The sequence below is a fragment of the Giraffa tippelskirchi genome, chromosome 11, assembly GCF_054371585.1.
Source record: "Giraffa tippelskirchi isolate mGirTip1 chromosome 11, T2T-mGirTip1v1.2.pri, whole genome shotgun sequence".
Taxonomy (NCBI): domain Eukaryota; kingdom Metazoa; phylum Chordata; class Mammalia; order Artiodactyla; family Giraffidae; genus Giraffa; species Giraffa tippelskirchi.
In genome coordinates, this window is record NC_137285.1 from 19,172,987 (window position 1) to 19,186,151 (window position 13,165).

At 42.2% G+C, this 13,165-nt stretch overlaps 2 protein-coding genes across 14 annotated transcripts in view; both read right to left on the reverse strand.

Moving 5' to 3' along the window:
• Positions 1-1,118, reverse strand: part of VPS33A (VPS33A core subunit of CORVET and HOPS complexes) — a 28,175-nt gene extending 27,057 nt beyond the window's left edge. For both annotated transcript variants that reach the window (XM_081540134.1, XM_081540133.1), the window contains exon 1: positions 945-1,118. In XM_081540134.1, the coding sequence (XP_081396260.1) occupies positions 945-1,046 (102 nt within the window). In that variant the 5' untranslated portion in view covers positions 1,047-1,118. The remainder of the gene's footprint in view (positions 1-944) is intronic.
• Positions 1,119-5,484: 4,366 nt separating this feature from the next.
• CLIP1 (CAP-Gly domain containing linker protein 1) overlaps positions 5,485-13,165 on the reverse strand; it is a 118,104-nt gene continuing 110,423 nt past the window's right edge. For 10 of the 12 annotated variants that reach the window (XM_081540147.1, XM_081540145.1, XM_081540151.1 and 7 more), the window contains 5 exons: positions 11,170-11,287; positions 10,939-11,089; positions 10,373-10,422; positions 7,974-8,098; positions 5,485-7,173 (listed from right to left, as the gene is read on the reverse strand). In XM_081540147.1, coding sequence (XP_081396273.1) covers positions 6,948-7,173; positions 7,974-8,098; positions 10,373-10,422; positions 10,939-11,089; positions 11,170-11,287 — 670 coding nt within the window. In that variant the 3' untranslated portion in view covers positions 5,485-6,947. Of the gene's footprint in view, positions 7,174-7,973; positions 8,099-10,365; positions 10,423-10,938; positions 11,090-11,169; positions 11,288-13,165 lie in introns of all 12 variants that reach the window. The other 2 variants (XR_014068526.1, XR_014068527.1) reach the window with 1 other exon arrangement.

Genomic DNA, 13,165 nt, shown 5'->3' on the forward strand with positions numbered 1-13,165 from the left:
TGAAAGAAACAATACAGGGAGACTCCCCAATACGCTTTGTCCAGTTTCCCCCAATGCAAACATTCTGCAAAACTATAGTACAATAGATATTACAACCAGGGTATTGACACTGATACAATCCATGATCTCATTCAGATTTGAGTTATTTAATGAGCTAGAACCGGGCGCCTACGACTTAGCCTGCTTTTGTTTTCTCTCCATTGCTGCTAGCACTCACTCCACCTCGTGGAGTCCTATTTTTTCTAATACTAACTGTTGAGTTTCCCCAATTTTCCTCTTTTCTCCAGAATTATATTGCCAGTTACTTAAGAAGACTGATAAATCCTAAGGGGAGAGGAGAGAGGTAATACCACTTAAAAGAAGTCCTATGAAGTTCCTGATCTGTGGTTTCTGATTCCATTGTGAGTTGGGTGCTAATAAACATCTAACAAGAAAAACAATACTATTTAAGTAAGCTGACGTTAAAAAATCTCAGGTAGTTACAACTTCTCACAATTCAAGTGAGCTGCAGATTGCAAGGTGTTGTAGTTCATGTTAATTCTTTTGAGGATATGATCTATAACGACACGTATGATCCTTGTAATGAATGGATACTGGTGCAGCTACGTTCCTGGGAGGGGCCGCCTCCCCAGTTCCAATATCTCGGGTAGGAACTGGGCGGGGGGCACCGGACTCGCCCCTATGGACCTGAGGGGCACCTGACACAAGCTGGTTCACGAAGGGCTGAGACAACACGGTGGCTTATTCTGCAGCCACGAAACAACAGCGATACCACGCGTAGTTTGGGATGGAAGCCCCACCAATGGGCCCCTCTCCCCGACTTATCGTCCCCGCCAGCTCTCCTCCCTGGAAGCCCTAGGAGAGCTAGTACACTTGGAGCCCAGGCGGTTAGGGACCGGATGGGGCCAGGCCGGACGGCGGTGTCGCTGCGCACTGTCCCTCACCTTGCTTCCCGCGCACTTGTCCAGGAACTCGCGCAGCTCGCGACGCACTGCCTCGCGCAGCACATTGAGGTTCACTCGCCCGTAGGACAGGTGCGCTGCCATCTTGCCCCACCGCCCCCTATATCCCCTACCCCAACCAGCTCTGCATTCCCCTACGTGGGCCCCAGCGACGCTGTCACGTGACGGGAGGTTCACGTGACCAGGGCTGCTGCTAGCACACCAAACCCGGAAAACCGGAATGGGCGGGCGTCTGTCACTCTCCCTCCGGGTCCTAGTGCCCGCCCTCTCCCTCGACCGCGTGGGTTCCGAGGCGTCCCAAGATCCCATCCAGATTTCTCCCGAGTCCGGGGCGCCTGACCTGGGCGCTGGTTGAGTTTAAGGACAGAGACTAGATCCTGCTCGTCCGGTTTAAAAATCGAGGCTTCCTTCTTAGCAGCAAGTATACTCTCTGTAAAATGATAATGAAGCTATATTTGAATGGAAATCTTTTCATTCAGTCAGTTCAGTCGCTCAGTCGTGTCCAACTATTTGCGACCCCATGGACTGCAGCACGCCAGGCCTCCCTGTCCGTCACCAACTCTCGGAGTTTACTCAAACTCATGTCCATTGCGGAGAAGGCAATGGCACCCCACTCCAGTACTCTTGCCTGGAAAATCCCATGGATGGAGGAGCCTGGTAGGCTACCGTCCATGGGGTCGCTAAGAGTCGGACACGGCTGAGCGACTTCACTTTCAATTTCCCTTTCATGCACTGGAGAAGGAAATGGCAACCCACTCCAGTATTCTTGCCTGGAGAATCCCAGGGATGGTGGAGCCTGGTAGGCTGCCGTCTATGGGGTCGCACAGAGTCGGACACGACTGAAGCGACTTAGCAGCAGCAGCAGCAGCATGTCCATTGAGTCGCTGAAGACATCCAACCATCTTATCCTCTGTTATGCCCTTCTCCTCCCGTCTTCAATCTTTCGGAGCATCAGGGTCTTTTCAAATGAGTCAGCTCTTCCCATCAGGTGGCCAAAGTATTGGAGTTTCAGCTTCAGCATCAGCCCTTCCAGTGAATATTCAAGACTGATATCCTTTAGGATGGACTGGTTGGATCTCCTTGCTGTACAAGGGACTCTCAAGAGTCTTCTCCAACACCACAGTTCAAAAGCATAAATTCTTAGGCGCTTGGCTTTCTTTATAGTCCAACTCTCACACCCATACATGACTACTGGAAAAACCATAGCTTTGACTAGATGGACCTTTGTTGGCCAAGTAATGTCTCTGCTTTTTAATATGCTGTCTAGGTTGGTCATAACTTTTCTTCCAATTTTTAAAAATTATAGCAATCTTTTAAATCTTTTAATAAATCTTTTAGAAATCTTTTAAATTATAGCATTCTAAAGGTCCGGTGCTTTGCTCTTTTGAGTTTGTAGGCTAAAATCTACAAAAATGGCTAAGGGCGGAGGGAACCTTGAGTGACTTGACTGTTTAGCTCTTCCTAGTAGACATTTATACAATATGGTATTTCATGTAACTACTATCTGCTATAAAATGCAGGTAAAATTCACATTACCTGGTGAGTTGCAAAGATGAAACAGGATGTAATCTACGTCGTGTAATCTATGTAAAAGGCTTAGCAGGGTGCCCGTAATTTAATAATTACTCAGTGAATAGCTTATTAGAAAGATATATGCTTTTTAATACTTTGAGTGCTTAAAGAAATGCAAAAAAGCAAAATGGTTGTCTGAGGAGGCCTGAAATAGCTGTGAAGAGAAGTGAAAGGCAAAGGAGAAAAGGAAAAATATACCCGTCTGAATGCAGAGTTCCAAAGAATAGCAAAGAGAGATTAAAAAAAGCCATCCGTAGTGACCAGTGTAAAGAAATAGAGGAAAACAATAGAATGGGAAAGACTAGAGATCTCTTCAAGAAAATTAGAGCTACCAAGGGAACATTTCATGCAAAGATGGGCACAGTAAAGGACAGAAATGGTATGAATCTGACAAAAGCAGATGATATTAAGAAGAGGTGGCAAGAACACACTGAAGAACTATACAAAAAAGATCTTCATGACCCAGATAATCATGATGATATGATCACTCACCTAGAGCCAGACATCCTGGAATGGGAAGTCAAGTGGGCCTTAGGAAGCATCACTACGAACGAAGCTAGTGGAGGTGATGGAATTCCAGTTGAGCTATTTCAAATCTTAAAAGATGATACTGTGAAAGTGCTGCACTCAATATGCCAGCAAATTTGGAAAACTCAGCAGTGGCCACAGGACTGGAAAAGATCAGTTTCATTCCAATCCCAAAGAAAGGCAATGCCAAAGAATGTTCAAACTACCGCACAATGGCACTCATCTCATACGCTACTAAAGTAATGCTCAAAACTCTCCAAGCCAGGCTTCAACAGTACGTGAACCATGAAATTCCAGATGTTGAGGCTGGATTTAGAAAAGGCAGAAGAATCAGAGATCAAATTGCCAACATCTGTTGGATCATAGAAAAAGCAAAAGAGTTCCAGAAAAACATCTGCTTTATTGACTACACCAAAGTCTTTGACTGTGTGGATCACAACAAACTGGAAAATTCTTCAAGAGATGGGAATGCCAGACCACCTCATCTGCCTACTGAGAAAGCTGTATGCAGGTCAGGAAGCATCAGTTAAAACTGGACATGGAACAACAGACTGGTTCCAAACTGGGAAAGGAGTACGTCAAGGTTGTATATTGTCACCCTGCTTATTTAACTTATATGCAGAGTACATCATGAGAAACTCTGGGCTGGATGAAGCACAAGGTGGAATCAAGACTGCTGGGAGAAATATCAATAACCTCAGATATGCAGATGACACCACCCTTATGGCAGAAACCAAAGAACTAAAGAGCCTCTTGATGTAAGTGAAAGAGGAGAGTGAAAAAGTTGGCATATAACTCAACATTCAGAAAACGAAGATCATGGCATCTGGTGCCATCACTTCATGGCAAATAGATGGGAAAACAGTGGAAACAGTGGCTGACTTTACTTTTCTGGGCTCCAAAATCACTGCAGATGGTGATTGCAGCCATGAAATTAAAAGACGCTTACGCCTTGGAAGGAAAGTCGCTCAGCATATTAAAAAGCAGAGACATTACTTTGCCAACAAAGGTCCGTCTAGTCAAGGCTATGATCTTTCCAGTGGTCACGTATGGATGTGAGAGTTGGACTATAAAGAAAGCTGAGCACCGAAGAATTGATGCTTTTGAACTGTGGTGTTGGAGAACTCTTGAGAGTCCCTTGGACAGCAAGGAGATCCAACCAGTCCATCCTAAAGGATATCAGTCCTGAAGATTCATTGGAAGAACTGATGTGAAGCTGAAACTCCAATACTTTGGCCACCTGACGGGAAGAGCTGACTCATTCGAAAAGACCTTGATGCTGGGAAAGATTGAAGGCGGGAAGAGAAGGGGATGGAAAAGGTTGAGATGGTTGGATGGCATCACCGACTCAGTGGACATGAGTTTGAGTAAGCTTCAGGAGTTGGTGATGGACAGGGAAGCCTGGCATACTGCCGCCCATGAGGTTGCAAAGAGTTGGAGATGACTGAGTGACTGAACTGAACTGCAGTATTCTTGCCTGGAGAATCCCATGGACAGAGGCGCCTGGTGGGCTACATTCCAAGGGATCACAAAGCATCAACGACCACTGAGCGACTAACACTTTCACTTTTTTTTTTAATCACGTATGAATAAGCAGAGTGGAATTTGGAGGCGATAATCAGTTACACATATTTACATACTTCCACTCTTAACTTGACTCTATCAAAAATACTTTATTTTTGGACTCACCACGCATCATCAGGATCCAACCAGGGACGGAACCTGTGCCTCCTGAATTGAAAGCACTGGGCCTCAACCACTGGGCAACCAGTGAAGTCCCAAACATATTTAATTTTAAAATAATTTGTTTAGTGTTAGAAACTTTTCTTTTTAAAATGTTATTTCTTATGGAGATATAATTGACATTTAACATTCATTTTAGGTGTACAACATGATTTGAGATATATATATATATATATAGAGAGAGAGAGAGAGAGAGAGAAATGATCACAATAAGTGTAGTTTAATAGTTTGAGTCTTTTCATCAGTTCTGTCAATGCTGAAGTCAAGGACTACTGTCAGGGTACTTTTTTGGTCATGTTCAATTGGTACCTCTGCTTTGAAAATATCTACCTGTGGGGGAATCAGAGCTCATAAAACCAGATTGCTTGGTTCAGTCATCATTTTGGTAAATATCACAGCAGCTTTCACAGAGTTTCTTTCCAAACTTCATTCTTTAATAGGTAGTTGGTACTGCACAGTGCCACTTACATTTCTGTCAGGTAATATAGTGAGACAAAGCAATGGATAACCACCTTGGGTATTTATTTTATGCTGAATGGGTCACAGAATGCTTTGGAATCATTTCTTAAAAGCGGTTTCTCAACAGACTGCAGTAGAAATTGCTATTTGGACCTCTGGTTCTTGCTCATTTAAAGAAAAACCATTAGGACAAATAAACCTGAGAATAATACCAGTCTACTACACTGGCAAAAAAGAATAACCATTTATTAAAGTAGATACAGAACACTTGTTTGCTTGGATTTTAATACTGCTTTACATTTTGTGTTTGTGAAACAGTTCCTATTATGATGTTTGTTTATAATCCCAAATTTCAACTGATTACATATTTATTTTTCACTTGTCAAACACATAGTTGATAATCTGGAGGGGAAAATACATCAAAGGCATATATACAATTATAGAAGTTCTTATTATACATGTCTCCTGGAAGATAACATTTATTTATTACTTTTTACATATTCTAAAAGAATGAAGATAAATAGATTCAAACTGGTTGCTAAACTTGTGGTTGAGGTCCTTCATTTTATTTTTTGTGATAAGAAAATTCAAAACTATTAATGTTGAATTTCTCATCGTACATTCATCTAAAAACACAGTAAAAGAAAAAAACTTGTAAAGATTGTAGATTGGTTCATTTAGGTGTTTTAGAGTGTCTTATTATCTAATTAACTGACTGCTGGGGATATTTGTTGGAGAAGAAAAACAAAATCTGGAGAAAATTCTCCCAGTTATTTATTCCTGATAAAGAAAGAAAATGAAAACAGAGAACACGCAGCTGCGAAGCCAGGATGCTGATCCTGGCCTAGCCTGTTATGTCCTGATGAACATTTTAAGTGTTTCATTTTTCATAAAGATAAAAATCTGAAAAGAAAGAAATACTGTATAGGTTTTTTCCCCAAAATATAGATTTTACAAAAATATATACATATATAGAAGCTGAAATTATGCAAAACCGATAAAACAAAACACCACAGTAGAGTAAGTGGGTGCAGCATCGAGATTAGAATAAAACGTCCCCACAGCAGTTTGGGGGCTTCCCCCTCCCTTTACCTGTTTCATGATTTTATAATCACACCTAAAAGTATCATCAAGCCTGAAATAAAGGCACTACTGACATCGGGTAGTGCAAAGAACTCAGCTATTTCTTTGACTAAAAATAAAATAATGAGTAGATGAAAATGCAAAGTGGCATACTTTTTTTTCAACTCATTCCAGTGTCAAAGCTTAACCCAAACATCTAAATATACAAATTCAGCCTGGAAATATTTTAGTGCAAATATGAAAAGGAACGGCATAATTTAAAGTTAACTTAAATAAGGTACTGGAAGGGGTAGGAGTCGTTCTGTGAGGTCTCCCTCATAGGGACGATGAGTGTAATGGCATCTGGTGCAAAGGAATACTTTTTAAAAATCAAGACAAAAATCAGAGGTGAAAACCCCCCTTATTTATTATTCTAACTTATAAACTTATATGGGGAGACTAAAAGGGCGATTTTGTGGAAGATCAAAATATTTTCTTAGATTTGTTGATGGGGGTCAAAAATAACGTGAGTTCTCCTGAAGTCTGCACGCACAATGCTGGTGGTCAGTTGCCTACACGCTAGTGCATCTGAGAGAGCCCAGTTCTGGGTGGGAGGCTTCATCAGAAGGTCTCGTCGTCATTGCAGTTGGCAGTGCAGTGCCCGAACATCTCACAGATTTCACAGTAGGGGCGCTCCTCGCTCCGACTGCCGTGGTGTGTGGAGTGGGGAGGGTCCTCTGACATCTGGGCCTGGGTGGGACAATCCTCTGTGTCGTGGAGATCAAAGCAGTCACATATGTCACAGAAGAGGCGGGGTTTCTTCTTGGACTGTTTCTCCTGGTCATCGCTGCAAATGTTACCAATGTGTATGATCAGAAACTCATCTCCCTCAGAAGAAATTCAAGAGACAGTATCATTTGTAATGAATAAAACACAAGCAAGCATTCTGGCCCAGTCCGCGGAGCCTCAAGTACAACTACTAGGGTCCGCATTTAAAATCTTCACATCAAACCATTTCCACTCTCTTGCCAGATTTGTGGAAGTCAGTTTATGGCCAAATAATCACAAAGCAATTGTTTCTCCAATCCACTGGAGAACCTAACTTTTAAAAAAAATATTGTAGTATAGTTGAGTTATAATTTTCTGCTGCATTAATTTTCTGCTGCATAGCAAAGTGACTCAGTTATATGTATATTTTCCTTTTTAGTTTTTATTGGATTATAGTTGATTTACAGTGTTGTGTAAACTTCTGCTGTACAGCAAAGTGAACCAGCCATACATACACATATATCCACTCTTTTTTTAGATTCTTTTCCCATACAGTTCACCACAGAGTATTGAGTAGAGTTCCCCGTGCTACAATAGTAGATCATTATTAGTTATTTGTTTTATATATAGTAGTGTGTATATGTCAATCCCAGTCTCCCAATTTATCCCTCATCCCCTCACTCCCTGGTGACCATAAGCCTGTTTTCTACATCTGTGACTCTATTTCTGTTTTGCAAATAAGTTCATTTGTACCATTTTTTTTTAGATTCCACATAGAAGCAATATTTGTCCTTCTTTGTCTGGAGAACCTAACTTTAAAAACACACACATATTTAGATGGAACTAAGGTTCCACTCAGCATCGCTGAACATGAAATACCTGTCGTAATTGTTCAGGTCGTCCCCGTTCCCATTCAGGGCTGCTTCTGACATCATCTCCACCTTCATCTTGAGGTCCTGATTCTTCCTCTGAAGGTCCACTATTACTGAATTGAGGAAGTCAATCTAATTTGTTTGGGGGAAAAAAATGTGTAAAATACCTGAAATGTGTACCCTGGAGCATCAAGAAGTCAGCAATTATACTCAGGCTGTGGATGCAGAGTGTGCTGAAGTCACAGGGGCCAGCAACGGCCGTGACTCAACCCTTTTTAAACACGTTTATACACACACACACACACAATTGTACAAAAAGCACAACCAGTTACTTGTTTAGCTAAACTGTAGAACCAATCCAGGACTTTCATGTTCTGTAGATTTGAAAAAGCTTACGTAAATTCTCCTCAGACCACAATTTGACATTCACTTATTAGTTATGGTGGGACGGTAAGTGCGTCTTCAGAGAGAAAGGAAGGAGCTGTTTGGGGTTTTTCTGTTTCGGGCCACACTGCATGGCGTGTGGGATCTTAGTTCCCTGACCAGGGATTGAACTCGTGCCCCCTGCAATGGAAGGGAGGAGTCCTAACCACTGGACTGCCAGGGAAGTCCCAAAAGAAGGATTTTAAAGAGAAGACTTAAGCTCCCTTTCAACTGATGCAGGCACACACTGAGGGGGCAGTGTTCAGGGGACTGGGGCCCAGACTCGGGGCAGTGGGGTAAGGAGATGACTGACCACCAGGAGGAAACGTTCTTGTCCAACATTTCAAAGCAAGGGTACTTGAATTTAAAAACAGTTTCTCCTCTCGTCTACAAATAATGAAAAGGTCTCATTTCTCTAAGTGTCCATCAGGAAAAAATAATCCTACTTTATAATTTAAAAAAATATTATGTGTGTGTGTGTGCGTGTACACTCATACATACATATTGGGTTGGCCAAAAAGTTCATTGGGGGTTTTTCTGTAAGATGAAAAATCTGAACAAACTTTTTGGCCCATCCAGTATTTATTTTCAAAGAAATATTTGGCCTTTTTCTCCCACTGGAGCAGTTACAAAACAAAGCTAGAAATCACTGGCTTTGTTATTCTCTGAAGAATATCCCTTCTGACATTGAAGGCAGACCCACTGACTGTTATCTCACCTCTCAAACTGTATTTTGTAAAACTATATCCTGTTGGGAACTACCTATCATATCGGGAAGGGGGAAAAAGCCATAAAATGGAAGTACAGTGGGAAGCCACACACACACTCACAGACATGCTCACAAATTAGGAAACATAAAACAAACCATTTGCTGATGGGAAGAAAAGTGTTGGCAGTGGCAGATGAAACAAACGGAAGCAGAAAGGAAGAGGGGGGAGAGAAAACATTGTTAATTTGTGCTCATTAGACATATAAACTAAGCAGAGACATGCTAGCCAAGGTTAAAGTTAGGCTGTTGGTTGAATTCTTACATGCCTTTCAAAAGAGATGTCATAACAAACAAATCACCAACTCACTGAGTTTCTCTTTTATTTAAAAGCGAAAGATGGCTTTTGTACCTTTGAATCTTGAATGGGATAAATATGTCCAAAATATATAATTAAAACTGAAAACACATGTTTATTACTTCTGGACTATCTGTTCAGTTCAGTCGCTCAGTCGTGTCTGACTTTTTGCGACTCCATGGACTGCAGCACGCCAGGCCTCCCTGTCCATCACCAACTCCCCAAGTTTACTCAAACTCATGTCCACTGAGTCAGTGACGCCATCCATTTCCAAAAATAGAATAGTTTGCCTCCATGTAATCTCACTTTTACAACTAAAGCTATTGTGATAATTGTGGCTTTAGGAAACAGTTTTCAAGAACTGTCTTTTTAAGGTAAAGATGAGGAAGGAACCTTTAACAGAGTAATTCTACTTCTAGGAATTAATCCTAAAGAAATATTAGTACACCTGTAATATGATAGAGGTTCAAGATAGTACACTAAAGCATTGTTTATAATGCACCTCAAAGATCAGAAACATCCCAAATGTCATGTCAACCAATAAGGACTGATTAAATTATGGTATAGATCCATATAATGGAATACTATACACCTGTAAAAAATAAGAGGAGATCAGTTTATATGCCATTTGTGTAACAAAGGAGGGGAAAGACTGTATTAGTCTTGGTTTGTATATACATTTTTAAAAAATCTCTGAAAAAATTAAAAAAGACAGTGCTAACCCTGATTATCTGTTTAGGAGGTTGGAAACTGAGCAGGAGAGGAATGGTGTTTGGAGGGAGATTTTTTTTTTTACACTGTATATATTTTTAATACTGTTCAATGTTCAGACCATATGAATACATTACCTAGTCAAAAGATTAAATGATTTAAAAAAAAAAAACAAACATCTAAGCAAAGCAAAAGGAAGGCATATTACCTGACTCTCCTGGGCTCTTTCGTCCTCTTCTGCCTGAGTATCAGTATTACCTTATGTTAAAAAAAAAAGTGGAGGGGGGATACTTTAAAAAATTGCCATCCTATCTTGTTTCCTTGTTCTTGCAACGAACAGGCCAGTGGGAGAAACTCATTCTGGTGTGGAACCCCCACAGGCGCCTCTGAGCACATGTCTGGAGTTCCCGTCCCGTACCTGGCCCCCTAAGGCACGGCGGCGCTCTCTCGGGCTGGCCCACTAGTGGGTGGGGGGCCTGTCACGTCCATCATGTTCTCCTCCCGGCAGTGCCCTTTCAGAACCCACGGTCGCTCCCGACACGGCAGCGGTCACCTACTGTCTTATATAAATTTCTGCCAATGCTCAGGACCGCGGGAAGGTCCGGAAGTACGGAGAGGCAGGCACGCCCCCTCTGAGCGGGGTCTCCCTGGATGAAAGCGCGGGAGAGCCCAGGCCAGGGGGCGCCCCACCGCGGGGCGGCGCAGGTGCCTCCTTCCAAGGGCAGCTCTACCCCGGGAAGAGTTCCTCCCTGGAGGCGGCGGTGGTCACGTTACCTGAGGAGCTGCTGAGCTGCCTCTTGTTTTCTTTGAGTTGAAGCTCCAAGTTCTTTACCTTGAGCTCAAGCTTCACCTTATCAGACTCTAGAGACTGAACAACTGAGTGCAAGGACTTGGCGGACGCGTTCTCTCCCCTGAGCACCGTGACCTGAAACACATGGGCTGGCTCAGGCTCGGGGTCCGGGCACAGAGAGGCCGTGCGAAGGCTCCCTGAGGAGGGTACTCTACCTCATTTCTCAGTTTTTCCAGCTCGGCATCCTTTTCTGTGAGTAAGGCACTAGTGATACTGATGGATTTCTGCAAGGAAGCTTTTTCTTCATCTGCGTCTTTTATTAACTTGGATTCTCTAAAAGACCAAAGAGTTCAAAAAAATTCCACAAATCAACCGAGAGGGTGGTCAGAGTACAAGGATCGGAGAAAAACACTCAATTAACTTTAGCTTAATGTAAGGGGAGAAAGTATCACAGGGAAGTTTTACAGGGGGTTTAAGGCTATTATGCTGGCGAAATTTTACTTGAAGTCTTACTTACTGTGAGGGGAGAAAAAGTTTACCTATGCAGAGATATACCAGAATCTGCATATCATTGTATCCGTTTGAATTTAAAGAAACAAGTTAATAACTTCGGAAGACGAATTAAAATAAGACTGTTGCACCCCGCAAAGAATTATTAAAAAAAAAAAATCTAACCCCCCTCCCAGATGAATTCTGTTATTTCTTGATTACCAGGCAATAACAACAATTAAAATACACACATGCAAAGCGATTATACAGACATCATGCAGAGCAGTTTTATGCTGGAAGTATCGATTGGTTCTCACTAATTTCAGTAACTTTGAGCAAGTTCCCAGAGTGTGTTTTGGAGATCTTATGGGCCAAAACAGTAGTAGAGATTATGACCACTATTCAAACTGAAGGATCATTACTTTTTGTCCATAAAGACTCTGAAGAGGACCTTCACTTGCTCATAGAAATGAAAGGTAAATTACAAAAAGGCTAGGACAGAAATGTGAAGATGGATTTCCAGCTGCAGAATGGAAGCTGGGGGGGACAGCTAGAGGGAGCAGGTCAGTGCGCAGGGAGTCTGTTCTCAGGCTGACTCAGCATCTGCTTATCAGCACAGGGAGGGGCACCAGGCTTTCCAGGAGAGGAAGATATTTCTTGGAGTCAGGGGAGTGGGAGAAGAAAGGGAGAGATGAAGGGAAGACAGGGAAGGAGGGACACAACAGAGACAACCCCAAAGGGCAGGAGGCTACTGTGTGTTTATAAATGTGTGTGCTTTTATTTACATTTTTGTGGTGAAAATTCAAAAGTCCCAGTGTCACGAAAGCCAAGGAAAGACTGAGGAGGTGTCACAGATTGGAGGAGACTAAGGAGATGTGACAACTAAAGGCGATGGGGTCTCCTAGATTGGATCCTGGGAGAGGAAAAAGGACATGAGTGGAAAAACTGGGGAAATCTTAACAACGTCTAGAGTTTGGCTAAGAGGTCTGGACCAATGTTACTCTCTTGGTTTGGATCAAAGGATCAGGGGTGCTAAGATGGGCATGTGAGGGGAAGATGAGAGAAGGGAACATAGGACTCTCTCTACTACATTTGCGGCTCCTGGAAACCTCAAATTTTGAAATAAGTTTTTTTTTTTTTAAATTACATGCAATGGGAAACAAGAGGAAAAAAGACTTTGTGTCACAAAAATATTTGGGGAAAAACATTACTGGAGGAAAATTTCCTAGCTAGCCCTCGGGTCTTACAACCTAAGGTACTGCCTTCACATGGATAATCATCAGTGAGAGTTCATGGTGCAAAGAGAAAAATCGCTTCCGGTTCTGTTGGGAGGAGCTGGGTGAACATGGAGCGTGTAGTGGTTCGGTCTGTCTTAGAACCGACTGGAGGGATCAGAAACTGAGGCCCAGGTTAGAAATGGCAGAATGTATGTCTGGTTAGTGAGACCCAAGATATCCGGCACACGAATTACAGAATTCTCATGGTTTATGGTAAATTGAAGTTCTACACAAAGATGGAAAATATAAGTGTTGTATTTATCTCAGTGTGTGGCTTACATTTACACCCCAGAATAAGTAGTAAGAAAAGAATCTGAGACTTACAGAAGATGTCTTGAATTCAACACCCAAGTGTTATATGAACACTTGATGCTGTTAAATTACTAACTGCATGACACCTCACTAGGAAAGAGGATCGTGTTTAAGTAAAAAAAAAAACAAAAAA